General features: G+C 41.4%; 2 protein-coding genes across 5 annotated transcripts; one reads left to right on the forward strand and one right to left on the reverse strand.

The window, feature by feature from the left end:
* setd7 (SET domain containing 7, histone lysine methyltransferase) lies at positions 1-11,788 on the reverse strand. Of its 2 annotated transcripts, XM_030739094.1 has the most exons (8): positions 11,659-11,788; positions 8,509-8,638; positions 4,965-5,166; positions 4,674-4,863; positions 3,438-3,519; positions 3,219-3,336; positions 2,791-2,948; positions 1-867 (listed from the first exon to the last, which is right to left on the reverse strand). In XM_030739094.1, exons 1-8 carry the CDS (start codon positions 11,753-11,755, stop codon positions 675-677), a joined length of 1,170 nt encoding a protein of 389 aa, XP_030594954.1. In that variant the 5' UTR covers positions 11,756-11,788; the 3' UTR covers positions 1-674. The 2 variants fall into 2 exon arrangements, with proteins under 2 accessions (XP_030594954.1, XP_030594955.1); XM_030739095.1 differs by lacking the exons at positions 1-867; positions 2,791-2,948; positions 3,219-3,336; positions 3,438-3,519 and having other exon boundaries at positions 4,723-4,885; positions 11,659-11,782.
* Positions 10,712-26,012, forward strand: mgst2 (microsomal glutathione S-transferase 2). Of its 3 annotated transcripts, none has more exons than XM_030739098.1 (5): positions 10,712-10,754; positions 15,165-15,403; positions 21,873-21,972; positions 25,571-25,723; positions 25,841-26,012. In XM_030739098.1, the coding sequence occupies exons 2-5, from the start codon at positions 15,343-15,345 to the stop codon at positions 25,947-25,949; spliced, it is 423 nt and encodes a 140-aa protein (XP_030594958.1). In that variant the 5' UTR covers positions 10,712-10,754; positions 15,165-15,342; the 3' UTR covers positions 25,950-26,012. The 3 variants fall into 3 exon arrangements, with proteins under 3 accessions (XP_030594958.1, XP_030594956.1, XP_030594957.1); XM_030739096.1 differs by lacking the exon at positions 10,712-10,754 and adding an exon at positions 10,908-11,056; XM_030739097.1 differs by lacking the exon at positions 10,712-10,754 and adding an exon at positions 11,411-11,627.
* The last annotated feature ends 660 nt before the right edge of the window (positions 26,013-26,672 follow it).

The following is a 26,672-nucleotide window of genomic DNA, read 5'->3' on the forward strand; positions in this document are numbered from 1 at the left end:
TGACCAGGGGTACACACTTCATTATTTTCTCCCAAAGTCCTTAGATTACAAAGGCCCTTTACAAAGCTCAGGGAATACAGTACTTAACTAGTTTCAGATCTTATAAATAAATTAGTCACTGTAATGTTTATCCTGTATGCCAAGCAAACAGACCTGTAAAGTTAGACATTATTAAATTTATGGATTGGAATAGGTAAATTAGTGCAGAGCTGAACAGTTTAAAACAGATGGCATAAATACTGTGGGGTGTTTGGAGTGGAGCTCTGTTAGGGAAACAGCAGCTACGTGACACCTAAGAGGATACAGACAGTGGAAACTGAACGAAGTCATCATTACACAAACTCTTGACTTCCATATGAGTGATAGCGTATGTGATGAAGAGTATGGTGGCAATGTCAGACAGAGCAGCAACGCCAGCCGGAGCGGTGTCTCCTCCAATATCATTTGGTTTCTTGCATAGTTCTTGTGTTGCTTTGGCCTGATCGAGACCTACATTCATCCTGAATTGCTCAAGCAGTTTTCCATTTGAATACTATATGAAACTTAGGAACTTCCCAAATATTTACGTAATATCAATTTCCACAATGCTCCAGCAGTCTTGTAAGGTGGTAGCACAGGTAGGGGGGAGTGGGGGTTTTTTTTGTTTTGTTGTCCAGAGGTATTCATCTGCATTCTCACTGGCCGGGAACAGACGCCCCGCTCCGCTCAAATGCCTCTAGCTCTTGCTTGTACCAATCAGGAGCCTCTGGGCCGTTCTTTCCCGTCGGCTGGTGATCGTAACCGTAGGCGACTGTTAGCTCCTCGTCTTTCTCCACAGCCCTCAAGGTTCGGATGCACTTGATTGGCCCAAAACGAGGATGGACGAACCTGCGCAAACCCAGGATACACACATACACACCAAGTCAAGCAAGAAACACGATTGTTTTCGCCGTGCTTTCACTGTGAGATCTACTATGGCGAGGTCTGTAATGGCACCAAACTGACAGGTTTAGTATATGACTGGGTCCTGGGGTCAGTCTTTGGTACACTTTCAGTGTAGCAGAGAAAACATTAAAAATGGAGCCTATCACAAGCAATAATTATAATTTTTTTTAAAGGTTGAATGGGGTCTAACTGTGTTTTAAAATGATTTCTAAAAACCTCAAACATTTACTGTTTGGCATTTCACTAGATATGCAAAATTACACATACTGCACATTTTCTGTTAAAGATCAGGGCTCCAGATTTGGGACATGTGTTGCAGACACTCTACTGGCCTTTGGTTCTAAAGACAGTTTACACATATGACGCATTACATGTCACATGTTCAAAATAATACCCTACTTTCACTTAAAATGTCACATTTTAATAAAACACAGGACTATTAATGACAGCAATGTCAAAGAGTGATCTGAGGCAGCGACCGCAACGCTGCTCAAATCATCACGTGAAGTTGCTCCGAGCAGATAACAAAGACCTGTTGGCCTGCAGAGCTCTGCTGTCACATGTTTCATTTGTACCATACGTGACACATGGGTGCAGAAAGTGATGTGGCTGCAGGTCAGCCATCACTGAGCTGACCAAACAAGAGGCGCTTATTACTAGGTCACCTGATCCTGTTTCAATCAGACGTTTCAGTGAAACGTTTTGTTTATGACCGATGTGTCCAAAACTTTAAACATTTTCAATTTTAAATTGTTTCAGTCTGTTAAGCTGTGAAAAAGGAAAAAATCATCCAAACCCACAGGAATTAGTAGCATTTAGTTTATTAACCTCATGGGCAGTTTTTTGTATTCAGCATAAATTTGTGGAAGGGGTAAAAATCTTATAAAGTTAGACTTTAATTTCTATATAATTATGAAACAAATTTGACACGTGTTTGCAGATCTGATTCTTACATTTTAATTTTTAGTACTTTAGCAAATCAACAGTCCACTTGATCTTAGCAGAGCTGAGTTAACTAAAGTAAGCAACTGCTGTGATTTGGTGATATATAAATAAAACTGAACTGAACTTTGTTTGAAACATCTAAGTTTTGTGTTATAGGGAGATGTAAGGAGATATCTGCTGAACTTGTACTAGGCTAGTGTGCACTTTCATGTAACCCCACGTGGTGTAGCGCAGTCCAACATGAGGACAGGATATATGGAGCTTCCACATAAATTCTACTGAATGGAACAAGCAGCTGGAAAGTTACCCTTGTCACCACCAGAACCAGCTTTTTTTTTAAAGAAACCATGCTCAGTTGTGATCCTGAAATGTTTATTCTAGATGGGTACAATATAAACTGCTAATGCTAATATTTGTTTAATACCTGTTTAACTTTACTGACAGTGCTCATGTGTTTGCTAAGTTAGCTTTTTTTTAACATGTGGGTCAGTAAAGTCCCACAAATAAAGTGCTTCCAAGCTTTTCTCTTTTTCAGTGAAAGTCAGGGGGATTCAAGTAAAGGTACTATCTTTTACTGTTGATCTTTAACTGGAAGGAGACTAACTAAATATCATGTTTTCACTGTCTAGGCTCAATTTTCACCCGCTGACAGCTAAAAAAAGGCTCCAGCCCCTCCTACAACTCTCTATGATGCACTCTGTCAGTCAGACAGCATGACCAGTGAACTGTTCAAACTGTCTGAGGAAAAAAAAGCAATTCCATTAAGGAATTTAATGGAATTCCCTTAAAAATATTCTCCTATTTTTATAACTTAAGGATTCTTCTGGACCACTGTTTTCTATTGGTGCATGGCTACAGAAAGTTTCAGTTCAGTCTGATTGAGGTTAGCTCTGCCATGTCCACCAGTCAGTTTATACTCACGGGTCATATTTGCAGTTGGGGGTGAAGGAGTGGTTTGCTTTATGACCCAGAGAGGCACAGTATCTCTCTGTCTGGTCAAATGGCCGAGGGACATCGATCACAGTATCCTCATCCAGTGAAATTGTGTTTCCATTCAGCGCCCAGTCCCTGCTGTCCACCTGATGAGTCCATGCATAGATTAAAAACACAACAAAAACCCACAGAGTTCTTTAATGAGAACTAACGCTGAATGCAGGCAAAAACGCTCCACACCGTTACTTATCAAAAGAAGCCTCATATTAACCTGTGACTTTTTTGGGAGGACTGAGCAGAGATGGAAGTAAGTTATGATATTCAAACTGTAATTCTTTAAATTAGTTTAAGTAGTTTACCCAGGACACAACTGATCTTAATGACTTTTTCCTTTATTTGTGATCTGTGTCTCACACCTCAGTGTGCGTGATGCGTACTCCATTATAAAAAGCCATCACAGTGTTGGCCTCAGCATCAGTCTTGGCGAACAGGCCCTGTCCTGCTCCTTTGATTGTAGAGTCTGCCACAAACACCCTGACACACAGAGACAGTGCTGAGAGTATGAAGTACTGACCATGAATGCAAGAAGAAGAGTGTCATCTGTCAGCATCACGATTCCTATAAAGTTTATCTACCTTTGACTCTCATAGGGATCAGGGAGCAGAGCGTGGGTGGCGATGCAGGTGGATGTAGACTTGTCATATGAGTACACAGGACCTATAAAAGAAGACTGACACGTTAGAGTCCACATGCCTCTATTAACCAGGACTACAGAGCACAAACTAGGCAAAACTACACGAACATGGGTGGGTGGACAGGACAAGCAAGGCGAGCAGTGGCTGATGAGTGAAATGTGAAAATAGGGATCAAAACATGCCCGTTTTGGATAAACCTGTGCTCTTCGTTGGTAGTCTGATGGAAGAATGGCTACAGACGAGTGTGCTGGTCAAGCTGCCCCAGGCTCAGTTTGCAGTCAGTACATATCACACACATGCAAAGCTGTGTGAATTGGGAGGTAGTGGTTCCAAGTGAATGAGCAAATTACACTGTGACTTAAGCCCTCTCTTGTTAATCAGTTTGGACAGCATGCGTGATGAATAGAAGTTAGTGTGTATTGTGAAGCTGTTTTAATAAATCCTTTAGAACTTGAGCAAAGAAAGAAAGCCTTCACAGGAGATTCAAGAAGGAACGATCAGCTCTTTTCACGGCCGGTTTAATGCAGTTCAACGTGTTCTGGCTCGACCAGGAACTTTCACATTTGCACGTATGAAACTTGGCTGGTCTACACTTTATGTTAATCAAGTTGTAGTTGTGTATTTGTGAGCGAATGAAAAGCTGATTTTTTTTTTTTTTTAATTACTGGATTTGTAATGCTCACAGAACAGCCAAATTACATTAAAAAAAAGATGTTCCCCCTACAGTGCAGATTTAAAAACATCTTTTAACCTGGTGGGAGCAGAAGGTGAAGATGTCCAGGACAAATGCAGCAAGATGCAGGGGAGAGACTTTCAGTACAGAAAACACAGGCAGTGAAAATCATGAAGTGGTGTGTTTTAGGCTGCTCCATTTGTCAAGCAGGCAAACTATTAAGCTATTAAACAGTTTAATAGCTTGCAAATGGGTGCATGGGTGTGTTTGTGGTTTCCACTGTGTGATGCATCAAGTTTCCAGTAGCCAGGGCCGCAGCTATATACTTTCTGAGGTGTATGCGGACACATTTTTTCTGGCTAGAACCCTGTATCATCACTGCTGTATGATTCTGAATCTTGAAAATCCAGCATGACTGAGATGGGGGTAGTTTCTTATTAGACACATTAACTCCTTAATCCTCTAGTGGACATTCCCATTATAGAGATGACATCATTACTTACTATTGGGGCTGATGTCAAAGCGTGGTCTTCCAGTCTGGTTGGAAATCACAGCAGCGAGTCGAGCCTCGATTAGCTCCCCGTCCACAAAGCTTCCATAGAGAGCCGTGCAACCGTCAGGGTAGATATATGCTACGGAGTCACCAGTCATTTCCCCGTCCTCGTTTACCTCACCAAACACACAGCCTCTATCCTAGGCGCACCACAGTACACACCAACATGCACAATACACATGGTTAGAAATACTCCTGCTATGTTCTGTATGTGCAGAAGTTAAACAGTTAGCTGACTCACAGGGTAGTAGACCCAGCATTCCCCACAGCGGTTGTTGTCTTTGTACTGGCCCTTGAACACCAGGTGACCCTCTCCGTCGAACTCCTGAGCAGGCCCATTGAGCTCTCCGTCCATATATGTCCCGTTGAGGACACCCCCATCTTCATAAGTGTACACTCCCTGGCCCTGCAGAGCATCATCTACATAGAAACCCTCTAAAGTGCTGCGGGAAGGAAAAGAAGGATAGTTGCAATTAAAATTTTTAAATTAAAAGTTTAAATTCAACCACTTCAAGATGAGTAGGACCAGATAAAGGTTATTACTGTCTTGAGTATTTCTTTCTTAGTCCTGTCTAACTAATCCTCCTTATTCAGGAAAACCTCCAGCACTGAAACATGAAGCCGGCACACAGTTAAAAACTGCAGTTCCACTAATGGCCACTCGAGGCTGACACCAAAAGTGAGTCAGCCAGAAATAAATGTGTTTACAGTAATTTACAAAAAAAATGTTTTAGCTTTCTATGGACTAACTCTTCATTATGATTATGATTTTGCCTAGCCTTTTCGAGTGACAGGTGGGTGCAGCTGTAACTGCTTGGTACGCATCACCTCCACTAATTCCAGTCATTGAACTGGACTTCTCAACCTTGCCTCGGGTGTTTTTGCCTTGTGGTGGACCTACGATAGCGCTCTCTTACACACTTTGGATGAAGCAATCGCTCACTGAAGGAGCTGCCCAGTGCTGCCACAGTCCCACGCACGAGGTGGGAGCTGTTCCTCAGTATGGATGCCAGTTTTGCTCACATCCTCTTGTCTCCCACCACCTGCACAGGGTCTAAGTGCCATCCCAAGACAGAACCAGCCCTCATTATGATTTTGTTGTCTCTTCCTGTCTGCCGTCGTGATGCTGGTATCCCAGCAGACCACTCCATAAAAAATGGCTGCTGCCACCACTGAGTCATAGAAAGTCCTTAGGAGTTCCCCCTGTACTCCAAATGACCTCAGTTTCCTGAGTAGGTGAAGTCTACTCTGGCCTTTTTTGTACAGTGCCACAGTATTGTCAGTCCAGTCCAGTCTCTTATTTATGTGAACACCCTGGTACTTGTAAGAGTCCACTCTCTCAATATGTGTTCCCTGGATGTTCACTGATGGAGGGGATGTCTGCACCTGCGGAAGTCCACCACCGGTTCTTTGGTCTTCCCCCACATTAATCGGGAGGTGATTGCTCAAACACCAATCCACAAAGTCTGAGATCAGTCGTCTGTACTCGCAGAGTCATCGTTCATGATGAGGCCGCTGCTCGCAGAGTCATGATGATATATATCATTGATATATCCTGCTAACCAAGCTAGCGCGTGTTAGCTGACAACTTAAATCTGGAGTCTGTCCTTCAAATACTGACACGATGGCTAAATTAACAGAGGATGCACTGAATGTTAAACTATAAGACAATATTACAGGTTTCGCAGATTAGTGAATAAAATAAATATGTGATTACTAAAAAATAGATTCTGTGGTTAAAAGTATACTATTTATTGATGTAAAAATAATATTGTAGTATCTTAGGAGACTTTACAGTTTATACAATTGTGTACTGGAAGAAAATTTTAGGGGTAGTTTTGAAAGGAAAGGACATCTGTTATGATTTGATGATTAAATTGGACAGGTGTGGTCACAGGTGCACTGTTTCAGTGTTGTGCTGCATCTGGAATGGTCCCATTGACAAGTCCACTCTAAATGTAATATGAAGTGGGGGCAGGCCACTCAAACGTGTGTTTTACTGCATGTCTGGACTTGAAGGATGAGAGCAGGTGCTTTCTCGATGCCACTGCCAAAACCTTTGGCCACAAATGTAATGCTCAAGAACCTCGCTCTGTTTTTCTACAGGAAAGCACCCCGGCACTAACGAGGTATTAACAAGTGGGGTGAAAACGTGCATATGAGCAGAGCAAAAAAAGCTCACAGGAAGAATGTGTGGCCAAGCTTTTATTTTTCATGCACTGTGCTGCTCCAGTTTTTATTTTGATGTTTTTACATGATTCTGTGATACAGTGAAGAACAATCACGATGATGACATAAGTCATATAGAGCCATAAGACTGGTGTGTGCTAGGGTTTAATCCCGGGATCCGGGATTCCCGGGAAATACGATCAGAACCATTTCCCGTTTCCCGGGAAACGTTAGACGGGAAACCGGGAAAAAAGTCGCGCGCGTCGATTTGACTTTCAGAAAGAAAAGAAAGCTTCAGAATGTTAAATTTAAGGAAATATTGAGAGAAGGGTTCGTTTAATGCGAAAAGCATTACTCTTCATTTCAGGCACGTTCAGCCTCTGTTTAAGGCTTCAGCCTTCATCTCAAGCGTTTTAATAGAGGTATTACACAGTTGTACTTTTTTCCTCTTTAATTTGTTGAAATCGTAGGCAATGTGTTTACCCTAAGGTATTTTGTATTATATAATTTTATATTATTATATATTGTTATATTGCATTATATAGCCTATAAAATATGCCTGCCCTGAACAATAAAGAAATATCTGTTTAACTTCGAGTGTTTCTTTTCCTCGTTTGCAGCCGCTTACTAACAATCATGAATTAGGATACGGGCCTAATGTGTGAAGAAATTATCATGAAATAGATTGCTTTAACATATTTCGCTTTTAAAATGGAGTTGAGTAAAATGTATATTTTTTTAGGCTATAAGGATTGGCCAGTTTTTCAATAGACGATTCACAGCGAACCTACTTTAACCCTCAGACACGGTGTTATAAATTTGCTGTTGCCAGAATGGCAATGACCAAGTCGTAGTGCATTACTCAAGGCCCTGTGTTATGTCATATTATAGTGTAGTACGGTAGTTAACTTTTCAATGACTATTACAGCGTTCCACTGGTGGAGATATAGCGCAACAGATGTCGCCACGACAGCGTGGCTGAGCCTTTATCAATGCTGTGGAGATGAACCGTATTGTTTTGCACCAGCAGTTGTAAAATAGCTTGGTATAATTCCATGTACAATGGAGGAATATTCGAATTATATTTGTTAAGGGAGTGTTGAGGAACGATACAACACCGCATAGCTCGAGCACTCGAATGTCGAGATGTAGGTTTTATTGCGTTAATCAAGACGACGTTGCCCCCTACTGGGCATAACAGGACATAGCTGGAAAGCTACCTCTACAATATCACAATAGGTTAAGGCCGACACAGGCTACAGAAGGCCTAATTAAAATAAAAAAATAAATAAACTTTTTCCCGGGATTCCCGGGAAATGGCTCGTCATTTCCCGGGATTTGATCCATGTCATTTTCGGGAAAAATATTAAACCCTAGTGTGTGCAGTGTTACACTCTTCCTTTACTGTCACATACATAATCTTACAGGCTTACTTTTCTTTTAAAATCTCCATGAAAATAAGATGTTTGTCAGATAAATGCTGAACATATCTGACACTGACAGCTGTCAGATTCTGCAAGTGTTTTAAATTACTTGCAGAAACGTCAGAGTCTTTCTCCATCAGTGGTCCTGATAGATTATTTTGCAGAACTCAGTTTGTGTTACGTTTACAGTACCTTCCATCAAAGAAGAAGAACTTGCCCTTGCCATTTTTTTCTCCGTGGGTGAAATGCCCTTCAAAGCGATCACTGGATGAGTAGGTCACTGTGCAGAAACCATGGGGCTGACTGTCTTCATCCAGTGGACCTGAACACACATGCACAAAATATTTGCGTCTGGGGATTTCACTCGACTAAATGCATTCAGTCCAGTTGTGGTTTGTACATAAAAAAAAAAATCTAAGCTGCTTACAGATGCTTAAAGTCTATTTGGCTAACAGGAAATGCATAGAGGCAGCACGGTGGTGTGGTTGTTAGCACTACTGCCTCACAGCTACGATAACATCTAGAAGGTCTGGGTTCGATTCCACCTTGGCCCGGGCCTTTCTGTGTGGAGTTTGCATGTTTTCCTCGTGTCTGCATGGGTTTCCTCCCACAGTCCAAAGACATGCAGTTACTGGGTTTAGGTTAATTGGTCACTCTAAATTGCTCACAGGAATACTGAAAGGTTGTCTGTCTCTCTGTGCTGGCCCTGCGACAGGCTGGCGACCTGTTCAGGGTGCACCCTGCCTCTTGCCCTATGACAGCTGGGATAGGCTCCAGCCCCCCCCGCGACCCTGAAAAGGATAAGCGATGGATGGATGGAAATACATCATTGTTCTTTGAGTGGCCACTTTCACAGCAAACTTATTGCTTCTGGTGTCTGTTTGTTTGTTGTCAATATTACAGAAAAACTACCAGTCCAATTCAGACCAAATCTGGCCAGTGACCCCTAGATCACCCGGTTACATTTCTGCCATAATTGGGTCAAGGTCAGAGGTCAAGTTTTTCTGAAAATCGTGTGAACGACGTGACCTATGATGTTCAAATTCATACCATAGATGCATCTACTGAACAGCTCAGACGACTTAGTTCTTGCCAAAATAATGCCAATCACAGAAAGTGACAGTAATCTCAGTGGTTTATATTTATTATGATTTTAGCATTTCTTATTCCTGGTTTTTCCTGAGCCATCTGCAAGTCACTAAAGCTCATATGAACCCCATTAAGATCTACTGAGACCTGGTAATTCTTGTGCTTCCAGGAGATTTGTGCCACCTAAAGATTCTACTACCAGGAGGCTGAGGTGGAGCACTGACAGTATTTATTTTTTTGTTCAGTTACTGAACGCAGCTTTTCATGCTTAAATCTGGTACAAAAGAGAAACTGGTCGGATCCAGATTCTGGATTTGCAGGGTACCTGAATTTAACATGAGAAAAATTATGGGCATGGACAGTAAGACCTGTGTTATCGTTGTGATTCAGTGTTTTGAGAGTGGCATGTTTCTGAGACAGACAACGTTCAGATTAGCTAAAATTGTTGTGCCCAGCACCACTTGTCTATTCTTGATTTTTCCATTAGTGCAGTGTAGGTTAATTCAGGTGGTTTAAGTGCTGTTGCCATAGCTCAGCAGAAGCACTTCCTCATTAAATAGGGCAATGCAATTTAGAGCCCAACTGATTTAATACCAATACAGATATTTGGCAGTTTAGTAACTGGATATTCCGATATATCAGCTGATTTTTTTTTTTTTTTCCCATTCAGACACATGAAACATAATCAGATTTCCCCAACATGACAATGCACTACAAAAAAAAAAAAAAAAAAAAGTGAAATTGCAGAGGTGGACAAACTAAAGCACCAACACTCAAAGTGACTGAAGAGTGTTTCTGACATCTCTTCTTTTTTAAATTTTCATTTATTGGCTGTTTCAAATGTAGCTATCAATAAATTGTCAAATATCATCCAATAATATCAGTCTGCTGACCAGCCAGTCAGTGTCTATGTTCAGTTACCTTCTACAGTTCCTTCCAAAGAAAACTCACTCAATGTTCCAATTAGTTGTTAATTAGACACTGTAGCAATTGCAATACTTTACCTCAGCCAGGACATTAAAAGTAATGCTGGTGTCAATACATTTTGTGCTGCAACTGTAATTGTGAAAATAAACATTATTATGCTACGTTCCTGGAGTGAAAATAAACTTTTTTGGTAATAAATAAAAACTGATAATTTACAAGTGCTAATAAACCATCACTGAGGTTTGCTAACTCAGCTTTCTGAAAAAAAATTTAATTCGCCACACTTTCAATCAGCCACCGATAATGATGCGTTCAGGTAACATTTACATCTCTGTTATTGCTACGCTATGTTGACAGGGTTGACAGTGCACTTGCTTATTGTGGACAGGGAAATGTGGATATGTTATTAGCGTTTGCTTAAAGTATGTTTTCTTACGATCAGCTTTCATTCACAGTGAACAAGTATTGATGATTGAGATGACATAAAAGAAACAAAGTTACAGCTAAAAAAAAATATAAAGAAAACCAGAGCAATGCAGGACAATACCGCTGTATGTGCAGAATTCAATAGGCCAGACTACCAACGCTCAGAGCTGTGCTGACTCCGCGGCTATGGCTCAGGAAAACACGTTAAACCATTTTAACCAGCTAGTCCAGGGGCAGCTCTCTTACTCCAGGTGGTTAGAAAATCTTCAGGGAATTGAGAGATACCTTTATGACGGCGGTAAGACTATTTAAACAACCGTTAGAGTTTCTAAAGCGTGGCCAGTTAACTCACTTTCAAAGAACATAGTGATTAGCTCTGTGGCAGGACGCGTGCTAACGGGGGCTTCAGAAAAGGGTCCATTGCTTTCACTGTGCAACGCAGCAGGGTTTTTATTAATCCGGCTCCCCTAACATGATAGCACTACTTCACCCCGTAACGGTGAAATCTCAGTCCAACCACTGAACCAGGTGGAAAGACTCAAAACAACACCGCGGATATCCGTGCGTAACAGTGTTGCTAGTTGTCACAAAAGCGCAGCGTGGAGTAAAAACGTGTAACATTTCATGTCATTTTACACTTCCTGCCTTGTAGACTAAATACAACAACCTTGCTGGCAGCGAAAGGCTGATACCGCACATGCCGCCCTCGTGAGCCTGTCAGGCGGATTCCCTGGTCAAATAGAGGCCCTGGCGCTCCGAGCTAAGGAGCGGGCCCACCGACACGTTCAGTTACGGAGATTTGCTTAAGGAGACTCGACACCAGAAAGCCAAAGAGCTGAGAATACGCACCCCACTGAGCAAATTTACCGGTAAACGCTACAAATGGCACATGTTACACACCTTCTACGACCTCTTCTACATTTTCATCATCGCTGTCCATGCTGCAGGAGACTGCTGTGACCACACCACGGCTTTCACTGCTTTTCCTGCGACCCATGGGGCGTCGTTTGGGGACGACATGACAACCGGCAAGACGGTTTTTGTTTTTTTGTTTTGTTTGTTTTTTATATGCCAAACGTTAACCTAGACGTTTTCTCTGCATTATAATTTGTACGGAATAATAGGGTGTATTATATCATATAAATATGCTTATATTAGTAGGCTCATTACCTAGTGTGTGTGTGTGTGTGTGTTTTTTTTTTTTAACATAAAAGAAACATAAGTATTTCATGGCATCACTTTTAGCTGTTGCTGCTCAGTTTTTTCCTCCAAAAATCACTATTGTAAACCATTATATAAGGTGAGCTCTTCTTCCTTTGGCTGGAGAGGTGAAAAGATCATCTGCTTCCATCTCACCCTATCCCAAGCATGTCCTCCTTCACTACAGCCATGAACCTCCTGTGAGGTCTTCCTCCTGCCTGGCAGCTGCATATTCAACTTCCTTTGTCCAGTGTATCTGCTGTCTCTCCTCTGCACATGTTCAAACCATCTCACCCTTGCATCTCTAACTTTGTCTCCAAGCAACTCAACCTGAGCTGTCCCTCTGATATACTTATTTCTAATCTTGTCCCCCATCACCCCCAGTGAAAAGGTTGGCACCTTCAGCTCTGCCACCTCCAGCCATACATCAACCATACATCGCAGCAGGTCTCAGTACCATCTTGTAAACCTTTCACTTTTGCTGCTATCCTTCTGTCACGGCTCACTCCTGACACTTGTCTCCACCCACTCCACCCTACCTGCACTCTCTTCTTCACCTCTCTTGCACACTGTCTGTTGCTTTGGATGGTTGACCACATGTACTTACTGTAAACTCATCTACCTTCACTACCTCTGCTTTGTTTTCTGGGGTGGCTGTAGCTCAGGAGGTAGAGGAGGTCATCTACTAATCAGAAGGCTGGCTGCTCCAGTCTGCATGCCAAAGTATCCTTGGGCAGGATACTGAACCCTAAGTTGCTCTCAGATGCAACCGTCAGAGTACGAGTGTGTGTGATTGTTAGATAGAAAGCACTTGAGTGTAGAAAGAAGTGGTTGTATGAATATGGGTGAATGAGGCATGCTGTATGAAGTGCTTTGAGTGCTCAGAGTGGAAAAGCGCTATACTGTATAAGAACCAGTCCATTTACCATTTGTATTCTTCACCGATACCCCTGCCTCTCTGTGGTTCACACACATGTTCTGTCTTGTTCTACTGACATCCATTCCTCTTCTCTCCAGTGCGTATTTCCACCTCTCCAGGCTCTCTCCCACCTTAAATATTCATGGTTTGATCAGTTACAACTCTTCCACCTTCACTACCTTGCAGCTTCACTGTTACACCTGCCACCCTCCTCCTGACCTTCTCTATACTTCAACATCTGTAGTGCTGTTTCTCAGCATGAAGCCATACTGCTGCTCACTGCTGGTAACCTCTCTTCTTAGCCAAGCTTTAGGAACGCTTTCCCACAGCTTCATCATATGGTTCATCAACATTATCCCTCTGTAGTTACTACAGCTCTGCACGTCACCCTTGTTCTTAAAAATCGGTACCAGTACACTTATTCTCTATAACTCTTCTCATCTTCTCACTGTCCAAGATTGTGTTAAACAGTGTGGTTTAAAAGTCCACCGTCTTCTCTCTGAGACATCTCCATACCGTCACATCTTCATCACTCTTCATAGCTGCCCTCACTTCCTCTTTACTAATCCTGTGCACTTCCTGATTCATCCTGTGCACTTTTGTCTACTTTCTTTATCTCCCGACTATCCCACTTTTTCTTTGCTCATCTCTTCCTTTGAATTTTTTCATGTACTTCCTCATTCCACCACCAAGTCTCATCTTCTTTCCTCTGTCCAGAGGATACACCAAATACCTTCTTGGCAGTTTCTCTCACCACTTCAGCTGTATTTTCACAGTCATCTGGTAACTCTTACCTACCACCCAGCGTTCGTCTACTCCTCCCTGAACTCAGAGCAACATTCCTCCTTCTTCAGTTCAATCCAGTTCTTCACTTTCCAACATTTAATCCTTGCCTCTGCCTTCACTCGCGCCCTCTCCTAGAGGAAGTCATACCAACCAACGCTGCCTAGCTACAGTCTCCCAGGACACCACCCAGTAGTCTCCTGTCTCTTTCAGATTGCACCTTCTGCATGAGATATAGTCCACCTGTGTGCACCCTGTGTTCCTTCTTCTTGAAATATGTGTTCACCACAGCCATATATCTTTTCTTTTTGTAACATCCACTACCATCTGTCCCCCTTCACATATGATCCAGTCTGACACTCTCTTCACTTCCACAACACTGTTCACATACTCTTCCTTCAAGACATTATATAAGGAGACCAAGTAAGGTTAAAAAAAAAAAAAACAAAGCATTTTATCAAAGTTCTTCATCCTGGTCACAATAATAAACATGTACTTAACATTATGGAATGGCTGGTAAATAGAAAGATCTCCTCATTACAGTGAGATAAATACTGCTGAATGAATGTAAATTGAATGTAAGCACACACTGGCATCCATTCAGGTCTCAGAGATAACTATTAGTTTCTCAGAGGTAATTATTTACTTAATTCATATTTTATAGCTTTAACATAAGTCCGATATGTACAATATGTTGTTAATCTGTAGACGTCCATCTTCAACAATCAGGACACATTTCCTCTGTTTCTCCACAGCAGAGATACACAATACAAGGGAAAAAAGTGTTTAACTGTGTCTGTTTAGCTATTCTGTCATAAAATGTTTTCCGAAAGCAAAAACTGTGCCACAGTCCATTTAATAATATGACAAGCTTTAGTTTTGGATTTAAAGACTGTAGTTTTGGCATCAAATAAATAGTTTAAAGTCTTTCTTCATCCTGGTTACAATAATAAAGATGTGCTTAATATTATGGGATGATTGGTTAAAAAAAAAAGAAAAGAAACAATCTTGACTGTTGTTTGAAAATGAAAAGAAAGTAAAGTCTAGTGTTTTGTCTATCCACCGATCCACCCAGATATCTGAAATGAGTAACTTGATATTCCAAGATAATAACCTGAAATTTTGACTTATGGACTGAAAAAAAACAAACTAACTAACTAACAAACCATCCAGTGATGGAAACAAGCTTACATAAAGAGGTAATCATGGGTGTGTCCAACCTTTTGACTGCTACTGTATATTATATTTTGTTGTAGTGTTCACATACATTTGCTGTCTGCACAGCAAATAACTGGTGACGTCCGTCTAAGACATCCACTCACAATATCAGCTCTGCAGTATAACGTGTGTGCTCACAAGGTTTACACTGGCATGCTAAATGAAGCTACAGTCACTTAAGAACCTTCACAATTGTTTTGTATTTATTTATGCATCCCCATATATGAACACATAATACCAAAAATCAACATGATGTTTTAACCTGTAATTTTTTTTTCTTTTATAGAGTATTACTGGTGGATTTCACAGACAGCCCTTCTCACCCACGGAAGGGATTTTGCAGCAGAGTTACACAACTTGCTGTGGGATGTGCCAAAGTCCTTTTGACCCAGGAAGTACCTCCTTTTTGTGATGTAAAGCTGACTTTGTGTTGGGTGCAAACTGTGAGGTTTTCTAACAGAGCGATGGAAACCGACTCGCCTTTTTTGCTGGCTGCTGTGTCCCTTCTGTCTGCCCTTCATATGGGTAAGTCAAATATAACAGCTTAATGGTTGTTATGTAGGACACAGTACTGTCACAGTTTTATAAGTGTGTGTGTGTGTGTGTGTGTGTGTGTGCATGCGTGTGTGGTATGTACTGTACTACAGGATGGGCAAGTTTTCTACTTAGCTTTTCACTCACTCAGATCACTTAAGTCAGTGAACTTAATATGATCTTGTCAGCAGTTTGAAAATACTTTCCCACACACTGAAACTCATACATTTCAAAATGCAAACAATGTCCTTATTTAGTTTAAATCTGTGCATTTAACTTCATGCTAGTTTTGGGAGGTTACTGATAGATACTGAGATATCTGTACTTTTTGCACGCATGCTGGGGAGTGCAGATGTGCATACTTGTTTCATTTAATAATTTGTACTAAAATAGAAGCAGACGAGACAATATTCGGATCATAAACTTGAAGGAAGGAGTGGAGGGCAAGAACCCTATCCAGTTTTTCTAAACTTGGCTCCCCTCACTGCTCGGTCTGGATAGGAACCCCGTGGCCAAAACTCGCATTAAAATGGACCGCGCACATCGGGGTCTCGGCCCACAAGGCCCGCGACCCCGGCCAGTTATAATCAAGCTTCACAATTCCAGAGACAAGCAGCGGATTATGGCAGCGGTAAAGGCGACACCTGAGCTGAAACACGAGGGGCCGCGGATTTACGTGCATCAGGATTCATCCTCAGCAGTCCGCGAGAAAAGACGACGCTTTAATGAGACGTGCCAGGCTCTTATTAAGAAAGGCGATACCCCGCTACGCTCACTGTGTCTCATAACGGCACTCAACATGAATTCAATACGCCAGAGGAGGCCCAGAGCTTTATTGACGGGGAGCGGACTCCATTTAGCCCTTTACTCTCACAAGTATATGGATAGAGTCAAACCTTTTAAGTAATTATTCATCTTCATCTAAATATTCTGCTTCTTTATAACAGACAGTAGCCTGGTTTAATTTTTAATTTGGGGGAAGCTGGAGTGGGATTCTTGATTTCTGTTTTTCCCTGTGGAGTGGAGACAGCCTATAGCTACACCTGGTTTCTTCTTTTCACCACCGGTAGGTGTCTCTTTATGTTTTGTAAAATACCTACATGTACACTTGTTGTGTAACTCGCTTATTGTTTTTGTTTTGATGTATATAATTTTTTTGGCCATCAGGGTATGGTAACAGTGTTCATGCCAGGTAGTTCTGATCAAAGCTTAATGTTGGTTACTGATTTTATGTTTTGTTCTGGATCCTTTGATTTATTCTGGGGTAATATTCTGTATAAAATCGATTTGAGGTGGTTATATGAGTAATATAAGAATATCAACCCTCAACGTGAAGGGAATCAACCATGTTATTAAGAGGCGTAAAATACTCTCCACGCTTAAAAAAGACAGCGTTCAGGTTGCAGGAAACTCACCTAACTGATCTTGAACACCTAGAACTGAAAAGGGATTGGGTGGGACAAATTTATTACTCCTCCTATAACTCCAAAAGCAGGGGGGTAGCAATATTGATTCATAAAAAGTTAGCCTTTACTGTGGATAAAATTATAAAAGATGCAGATGGACGATTTGTCGTAGTCACTGGGCTCCTCCATGGTGAACAGATGCTTCTAGGCAGTGTATACGCCCCAGACACTCATCAGACACTGATGAGTGTCTGATCACTCATCAGTGTTTATGGAGTTGTTACCACCTTATTATGATCCAGTAACAAGAATTTGGCGTTTAAACCCAATTTTGCTGAGTGATCCTGATTTTATTAAATATTTAGAAGACCAATGGGAACTATTTATATCCAAAAATGACACACCTGATGTTAGTGCCTCTACTCTGTGGGAAGCAGGTAAGGCATTTCTCAGAGGCTCTATTATTTCCTTTTCAGCAGCAAAAAAAGAAGAACACCCTCAGCAAACAATTTGAACTTCAACAAGAAGTGGTTACCATGGAGCGGGACTTTAAACAGTCTCCATCCACCTCAGTGTTGAAAAAATTAGATGCAGCCAGATCTGCATTAGATCAATTACTTACTCAACAAGCAGAAAAAGCAATATATTATGCAAAACGTAGATTATTTGAATCTGGAAATAAACCTGGACGCCTTCTCGCCCGACTTGCTCAAGGGAAAAATGGGCCCTGTGTAATATCCTCTTTGAAGGACAAGAAAGGTGATGTACACTTTGAAACTAAAACGATCACCAAAATAATTAAACAGCTCTATCAAGAACTCTACTCTTGTGAATGCTATAATACAGCAAATCTCTGTGATGCTTTTTTTTTGATAAATTGAAGCTCCCTGTGTTGTCAGAGCAAAGCAGATCAGATTTGTGCAAACCCATTACAACCCAGGAGGTTTTGCAGGCTATAAGATCTCTGCAGGGCGGGAAGGCACCAGGCCCAGATGGGTTTGGGCCCGATTTTTACAAAAAAATGGCCAATCACATCGTCAACCCTTTATTAAACATGTTTAAAGAATCTTTTGAACTGGGTATACTACCACCAACTCGAAATGTATCCCACATATCCTTAATCCTGAAAAAGGATAAACCCCCTGATTTAAGATAAGATAAGATAGTGTTTATTTGTCACATGCACAGTTATACACAGTACAATGCACAGTGAAATGTATTTTGTACCTGCAACCTTATATACACACACATATAAATAAGAAGAATAAAAATAAAAAAAGTAATTCACACTATACTCTATATACTATACACTATACTCTATATACTATACACTATACACACTTTTTAAATTATAATATTTACATTGTGCAATAATGGTCCAGTTAGGGCTCAGAGTTGAGCAGACGGATGGCTTGTGGGTAAAAACTCTTCTTCAACCTTTCAGTCTTAGTCCTCAGGCAGCGGTAACGCCGGCCTGATGGGAGCAGGGAGAAGAGAGAGTGTCCGGGGTGGCTGGGCTGTTTTAGGATCTTCATGGCCCTCAGCCTGCACTGCTTGGTGTAAATGTCCTGCAGGTTGGGGAGGGTGGTTCTGATGGTCCGTTCAGCTGAACGAACCACCCTTTTTAGGGCCATGAAGTCCTGCTTGGTGCAGTTTCCCATCCAGGTGGTGATGCTCCCACGCATGATGCTCTCGATGGTGCAGGTGTAAAAGTTCCTGAGCACCTTGAGTGGGAGCTTGAAGTCTCTCAGCCGCCTGAGGAGGTAGAGACGCTGTCTGGCCTTTTTCACAGTGATGTTTATGTGATGAGTCCAGGACAGGTCCTGTCCTGGACTTTATGCACATCATACAGGCCTATTAGTTTGCTAGGGGTAGATGGAAAGATCTTGTCAAAGATCCTGGCAGGGAGACTAGAGAATGTGATGGCAACCTTGGTGAGGCCTGATCAGACGGGACTTATAAAGAACAGGTACTCCCATTCCAATGTGCGACGACTTTTAAGCATTTTACAATATTCACAGAATGCGAATTATAAGGCTCTAGCAATATCTTTAGATGCGGAGAAGGCATTCGACCGGGTGGAGTGGGAGTATCTATTTAATGTTTTGGGCAGGTTTGGTCTGGGCCTGGAATTTATTAGGTGGGTTAAATTGCTGTACAGTGCCCCCACTGCAAGGGTCTTGGTAAATGGCTCTACTTCTGAGTTGTTTCACCTGGGTAGAGGAACCCGTCAGGGCTGTCCCCTTTCCCCCTTATTATTCGCACTGGCAGTGGAACCACTAGCGGAGGCTATAAGAATCAACCCTGAGATTACTGGAATTCGTTTAGGAAATATTGAATACAAAATTTCACTCTATGCTGATGACATTTTACTATTTATTACTAAACCAGAAACATCTATCTCAAAATTAATTTCTGTTATTGATCAATTTGCTCAAATCTCAGGGTATAAAATTAACTTTGAAAAGTCTGAGGCCTTGCCACTGGGGGTTCAGAGGTCTGGTTGGGACCCCCCTGCTGACTTTCTCTTCAGATGGTCAACCACAGGTTTTGCATATTTGGGCATTAGAGTATCTGCAAATACCTCTGAGTTGTACAAATTAAATTTCAAAGCAGTTCTGGACTCAATTAAGAGTGATCTGAATAGATGGTTTGACCTCCCACTGTCCTGGATAGGTAGGATGAGTTTAATAAAAATGAACATCCTCCCCAGGATACTTTAACCTATGCAAATGCTACCTCTTAAAATTAATAGAACAACCCTCTCTGAAATTGAAAACTGCTTATCCAAATTTATATGGCATGGGAAGAAACCTAGACTTAAGCTCTCTGGAGCTTGAAAAAGGCGACTGGACTTCTTTTTGTTTCTTGAAGACGTTTCACCTCTCATCCGAAAGGCCCACGCCCTCTTCACACCTGGGCACATGTGTTCACGCACATGATCAATAGAGGGTCATAACCACCTCCAGGGGACTACGCCCACAGGGGTTTAAATACCTGGGTCTCTCCACCATTTGGTTGAGAACTGAAGAAGCCTTTCGGATGAGAGGTGAAACGTCTTCAAGAAACAAAAAGAAGTCCAGTCGCCTTTTTCAAGCTCCAGAGACTACTATGACCTGGATGACTGAGAATCTACACAGACATACTAGACTTAAGATGAAGTTTTTACAACTTCCAATTGACAGGGGGGGTCAAGCTGTCCCTAACTTATTATATTATTATTGGGCATGTCATGCCAGGTTAATATCAGGGTGGTTACTCTTTTTTACACCAATCTGAACCGCATGTAGACAGTTGGTGTTGTGAGCCCTGTTTGCTACTCTCTCTTTTGTCCACAGATCTAGCTGAGCTTCCGGTCGGGGTTAGAAACAATAACTTACTGCTTATAACATTAAAAGTTTGGCGTAATATTATGAGTCACATTGGGAAAAGGAAATATTCAAGTGCAATGCAGCAGCTTATTAAAAATAGAGCCTTTCCCCCTGGTATGGGTCCAAGTATATTTGACAATTGGTATAAAAAAAATTTTAAATTGGTTTGTGATTTGTTTGAAGAAGGTAGGTTTGTGTCCTTTAGACAAATACAAGTTAAGCATAATATCTTACAGAAGGACTTCTTTGGTTTCCTTCAAGTAAGACATTTTGTACAATCACTTATTTTTCCAGACGACCAGCCAATTTTAAACCCCATAGAAAGTTCACTGCTTAAATTTAACAAAGGTCCTGACCATAAAAAGAAATTCATTTCTTTTTTTTATAGGCAACTAATGATGCTAAATCCTCTCACAACTGAAAGGTCTAAAAATCATTGGGAAACGGATTTGGGGGTTGAACTTAGCAGTGAAACATGGTCGAGGGTTTTTTTCACTAATAAAAAAAACACTTACCTGTAACAGACTCAGAGAGAACCAATTTAGAATTCTTCACAGGCTACAACATACTCCACAGTTTATGCATAAACTTCACTCTCAATATTCACCTCTCTGTATAAAATGTAACACAGTTGTGGGTGACTATTATCATCTGGCGATGTGCATTGATAAACAGGTTTTGGAAGAATGTTGCTATAGAACTTTGTTCTATTTTTCATCAAACAATTCCTGTGGATCCTAGGTTGTTTCTTTTTGGCTTATCTGTGCATGGCCTGTCCCTGATGCCTGAGGAGATGAAGTTACTACGCAAACTTCTACATCTGGCAAGACGCTGCATTCTGTTACAGTGGATCCAAGGACAGCCCCCTTCTGTTACACAATGGTACAGAGAGACATTTAGGGTCCTCCCATTGGAGCGCCTCAGTGCCCTAATGAAGGGCAATTTGGGTGCCTTTTATAAAATATGGCAACCCCTTCTGGATTATTTACCTCAGGATTTAAATGATATACTTTTTTTTGTTGTTGTTTGGTTGGGGGGGGGTTGCTTTTTTCTTTTTCTCTCTTGTCATTTTTTTTCCATAAAAAGTAAATGTTCAATAAAATATATTTTTAAAAAAAATTGTACTAATGATTTTCTAGTGCTGAATATTTCTGCAAATGCAAAGACTCATGGGAATGTTAATGTTTACACTCAAATCCTTAATTTTGTAGTGTTGTCATCATTTATATTGCTTTTAGACTTTGATTTTTGTGGGTCTGCAATGTGTCTTCCAGTGTTTGTGTGCCCAAGAACGGTGGAAAGGTTAATAGTTAATCTTGTCCATAATTGTTTTTCAGTTGTTTGATGCATTTTCTTGACATTTCGTTCTGAGAAGCATCTCCAAAGCATGGTGATGCCAGCAGACTCTAGATGCTCTGCAGAGCATTTGCACAACTCTAAATCGGCCTTGAGGACGGTATTGGCCAGGAGCTGAGCAGAGCTGACACTGTGCTTGGAATTCTGCTCAGTTTTATCATGAAGGTTTACAAAGAGAACCTCATGGCTTGGATTTTGTTCCAACGTGCAATTTTATCCACTGAAAATAAAATCTACGGTTTATTAAACTGTCCAAAAAAAAAAATGAAGCAGTAGAATAAAATATGCATGTGAATCATATAAACCGCTGTCACTGTCTCCACTCAGGCTACCTGGCTCGGTTGGTTGGAAGGTCCAGGATGACCCACAATATCATGCCTCCTGTTGTCAGCGGACCTCCAGAATTTGAGAGGACTTTCCGTGCACAGTAAGAAGACTAGACTGTAATGCTATAGTCAAATGAGCATAAGGGTTAGACTGATCAATTAACTGTAGCTGTGAAAAGACACATCTTCTGAAACTGCTAATTCTTAACTCGTAGAATTAGCAGTTTGGTTACAGGGTGATATGGGTTACATTATTATACTTTCAGCTGTTTAAAAAAAAAGAAAATCTCAGACTCTTAGGAAACCTCACCAGAATGAAAAGTTGCAGCATTTAATGTCAATTTAAGTGCACATACAAATTTGAAACGGTCAGTTTAACCTCTTCAGATAGCAAATAAAAAGTGGGATAAGCAGGGAGGTGAAGAAAGTAGACAGGGGTACTGGGAAGCTAGTTAAACAGCAAAGAGAGCGGTGTCAAAGGAAAAGGCTTATAGTGGGTTGTATGTGAGGCTGGACACTAAGGAAGGAGAAAAGGACTTGTATTGATTGGCTAGGCAGCAAAATTGAGCTGGAAAGGATGTGCAGCAGGTTAGAGTGATTAAGGATAAAAATGGAAATGCACTATCACATGAAAAGAGTGGAAGGAGTACTTTGAGAAGCTGATGAAGGAAGACAATGAGTTAGTGAGTCAGGAAGTACAGAGGGTTAGTAAGGACGAAGTGAGGACAGTTATGAAAAGAATGGAGAGGGAAAGGCAGATGGTCCAGATGACATCCCTGTGGAGGTATCAATATCACTTGTTCATATATGGGTATGTATAAATACATTCAAAGAACTGAACAACACAAAAGCGAAGGTTCTTAACTACAGTGACTGTAGCTTCTGATCATCAATGGAGAGGTGGAGGTATGCCGGAGAGAAGAGGCATGAAAGTCAGGAGAAACAAGACAAAATACAGGGAAGGTTTACAAGATGTTAGTGAGACCTGCTATGATGTATGGTTTGGAGACGGTGGTGCTGAGCTGGTGGTGCCAGAGCTAAAGATGTATGGATTTTCACTGGGAGTGACCAGAATGGACAAGATTAGAAATAAGTCTGTCAGGTTAAGCAGTTTGGAGACAAAATTAGAGAGGCGAGGCTGAGACGGTTTGGACATGTGCAGTGGAGGGATGGTGGATATAGTGGACAAAGCATGTTGAAGATGGAGTTGTCAGGCAAGAGGAAAAGAGAGAGCTCAGTGGAGGTTCATGGATGTAGTGAAGGAGGGCATACAGTGAGTTGGTGTGACAGCAGAGGATGCTGGGGATGGGGTGAGATGGAGGCAGATGATCCACTGTGACGACTCCTAAAGGGAGCAGCTGAAAGAAGAAGAAGAAGTTTAAGCTTTTGAGATCAACCAGTTCACCAGTTAGTGTTAGGGTAAAGTTGTACATTCGCCATATGCTAAACGAGTATAATTTCAGACACTAGAAGATGTTACCTGTCAAATCAACTCTCCTACAGCTATTTGATTTTCTGTTTTAATCCTTTCATGCAAGAATTATGAGAACCTCAAGTCAAGATTTTTTTCCTGAGTGTTTTTATTCATCTTTAGGCATGAAAAAAAAAATGCAACTGAAACTTTGTTCATAAACCTTTTTTTCATGGAGTTACAAACATGTCCACTCAGCTGGGCACCATTCGTTTGACTTTTGAACCACCGAAATCTGTATTTAACAAACCAATAACAGAAAATGATCTCTGGAGCTTGAAAAAGGCGACTGGACTTCTTTTTGTTTCTTGAAGACGTTTCACCTCTCATCCGAAAGGCTTCTTCAGTTCTCAACCAAATGGTGGAGAGACCCAGGTATTTAAACCCCTGTGGGCGTAGTCCCCTGGAGGTGGTTATGACCCTCTATTGATCATGTGCCTGAACACATGTGCCCAGGTGTGAAGGGGGCGTGGGTCATATTTAATCAGTGGTTTCAGTTGAAACCAATTTAGGACTCCGCTCCATTGTTTCCTGTGGCCTATTGAGGTCACTGGAACAAAGGTGTGAATGGGGGTTGAGACGTCTGGGAAGGGAGCTCAGGACAGCACTGTAAGCGGGGGAAAGTTGGTGACGTAATCCACCTCCTCTGTTCAATGATGGTTGTTCACAGTGGACATAGATGGCTTCTTTCACTCCTCTTTCAAACCATCTGTTTTCCCTGTCCAAAATGTGAACATTGGCATCCTCAAAAGAGTGCCCTTTTTCCTTCAGATGCAGATGTACTGCTGAATCTTGTCCTGTCGAGGTGGCTCTTCTATGTTGTGCCATTCGTTTGTGAAGAGGCTGTTTGGTTTCACCAATGTAGAGGTCCGAGCACTCTTCACTGCACTGAACAGCATAAACTACATCGCTGATCTTGTGTTTGGCGGGTTTGTCCTTGGGATGAACCAGTTTTTGTCTTAGGGTGTGACTTGGTTTGAAGTATACTGAGATGTCATGCTTGGAGAAAATTCTTCTGAGTTTCTCTGACAAGCCTGACACATATGGGATGACAATGTTGTTCCTCTTGTCCTTCCTATTCTCTGTAGTTTGTGTTTGGCCTTCATTCCTGTGCATCTTAGCTGATTTGATGAAGGCCCAGTTGGGGTAACCGCATGTTTTGAGGGCTTTCTTAATGTGTGTGTGTTCCTTATGCTTCCCTTCTGCCTTAGAGGGAACACTTTCCGCACGGTGTTGTAGGGTCCTGATCACTCCAAGTTTGTGTTCCAGAGGGTGGTGGGAGTCAAAGAGGAGATACTGGTCTGTGTGTGTGGGCTTCCGGTAAACTTCAATGTTGAGGCTTCCATCTTCCTCGATAAGCACCGCACAGTCCAGGAATGGTAACTTGTTATCTCTGGTGTCCTCCCTGGTAAAACGTATGTATTTATCCACTGAGTTGATGTGACGAGTGAAGGCTTCTACTTCTTGGGTTTTGATTTTGACCCAGGTGTCATCTACATATCTGTACCAGTGGCTAGGTGCCGTCCCTTTGAAAGAACCAAGAGCTTTACTTTCCACTTCCTCCATGTAAAGGTTGGCTACAATGGGAGACACTGGGGAGCCCATGGCACATCCATGCTTCTGTCTGTAGAATCCATCATTGTATTTAAAATATGTTGTGGTAAGGCAGAGATCTAAAAGTGCACAAATCTGATCTGGGGTGAGGCTGGTTCTGGGGTGAGGCTGGTTCTGTTCAGGTCATAACCACCTCCAGGGGACTACGCCCACAGGGGTTTAAATACCTGGGTCTCTCCACCATTTGGTTGAGAACTGAAGAAGCCTTTCGGATGAGAGGTGAAACGTCTTCAAGAAACAAAAAGAAGTCCAGTCGCCTTTTTCAAGCTCCAGAGACTACTATGACCTGGATGACTGAGAATCTACACAGACAACAGAAAATGATATTGCATCCTCAGATCCTCTGTCACTACTGATAGCATCGACTAATCCTGATCCTGTTAAGTACATTCAAATAACAAATAAAAATAACAAGAACAGCTTCTCACGACTGGCCAATAAGTAGCAGCGTATGGGATGATGCACAAGCATCCACTGCTGATGTGCAACTATAACAACAAAACATACAAACAAGAGAACAGCTTTCATGCATCGTGGTGACTGTAGTGACCACAAACAGCTGTACCTGTGACCTGTGACAGACACATCCTAACATTACCTGCGTTTGTTGTCAGTCAGAACTGTGTGGAGTTCTACCCTCTGTTCCTGGTGTCGCTGTGGACCTGCGGCATGTTCTTCAGCGAGGTGGCTGCAGCTACAGCAGGGCTGGTGTACATGGTCGCCCGACAGATGTATTTCAATGGATATGTCACATCCGCCAAAAAAAGGTTTTTCATCTCGCTACATAATTAAACACATAAACGCACACAATGGCAACAGTGACTGTGAAGTGTCTGATGTGTGACCTTCCACGATATGTTGACTGAGTACTTTGTGCTTTGCAGGTTACCTGGTTTTATCCTGGCTTTGGTTGTCCTTGGCATTCTGTCTCTGCTGGGTTGGATCGGAGTACTGCGTGGAATACTATACAAGTACTTTCACATCCAGCTTTGAAAAAGTTCATCAAACTGTGCAGACCAACCGATAAAGAAATAAAAGATATAAGTGACCAACTTACTTTCCTTCATTTCTATTTATCATAGTTATTTAAAAAAAAAAAAAACAATGGGTATCTCATAGGTAAACATTTAAATGTACAAGAAAGTTAAACAGGCCAGGATTGTTATATTTTTATATTTAGCATTAAAAATAAAATAATTAAATAATTATTTTCCAGTTTTCACATTTTCACTCTAGTTTTATTTGTTCAGTTTAGTTTTTTCAGTGTTAGTTATTGTGTTTGGTTTCTAAAGACTTGTTCGTTTTCAGTTAACTAAAATGTTTTTCACTGTATAGTTTTAGTTTACTAATATAACCTTGAAACAAAGACATATTATAGTACATACAGTATAATGTACATGTTATATTAAACTGTGTTTTACTGGGTGACCATGTCCTGCACAGCTTACCAAAAACATAACATTTTCCAGATCTTAAAAATAGTGGCTATCAACAATCTGTTGTCAAGATAATGCAATCCGTTAAATGTTGTTAACCGCAGTTTGTCACTCACAATGTTTGCATACAGATGTACATGGACTGAATGAATTTTAAACTGGAGGTCGTAGTTGTATGGTTTGGTTCATTCTAAAAACAAAAGACATTTTATAAGATCTGTGGTAGAGTGTGCTGACACAAAGTAACTGGAAACGCTATAAATGAACTATTCTGATGTCA

The sequence above is a fragment of the Archocentrus centrarchus genome, chromosome 10 (genome assembly GCF_007364275.1).
Source record: "Archocentrus centrarchus isolate MPI-CPG fArcCen1 chromosome 10, fArcCen1, whole genome shotgun sequence".
NCBI classification, from domain to species: Eukaryota; Metazoa; Chordata; class Actinopteri; order Cichliformes; family Cichlidae; genus Archocentrus; species Archocentrus centrarchus.

Excerpts from the sequence above, each read along its gene's own strand:
- setd7 (XM_030739094.1), bottom strand. The coding sequence starts at position 11,755 with ATGGGTCGCAGGAAAAGCAGTGAAAGCCGTGGTGTGGTCACAGCAGTC. Across the intron at positions 2,949-3,218 it reads TACGCATCACGCACACTGAG|GTGGACAGCAGGGACTGGGC; the intron begins GTGTGAGACACA and ends TGGACTCATCAG. Across the intron at positions 868-2,790 it reads CCCAACTGCAAATATGACCC|GTTCGTCCATCCTCGTTTTG; the intron begins GTGAGTATAAAC and ends GGGTTTGCGCAG.
- mgst2 (XM_030739098.1), top strand. The coding sequence starts at position 15,343 with ATGGAAACCGACTCGCCTTTTTTGCTGGCTGCTGTGTCCCTTCTGTCT. Across the intron at positions 15,404-21,872 it reads TCTGTCTGCCCTTCATATGG|GCTACCTGGCTCGGTTGGTT; the intron begins GTAAGTCAAATA and ends GTCTCCACTCAG. Across the intron at positions 25,724-25,840 it reads GTCACATCCGCCAAAAAAAG|GTTACCTGGTTTTATCCTGG; the intron begins GTTTTTCATCTC and ends TGTGCTTTGCAG.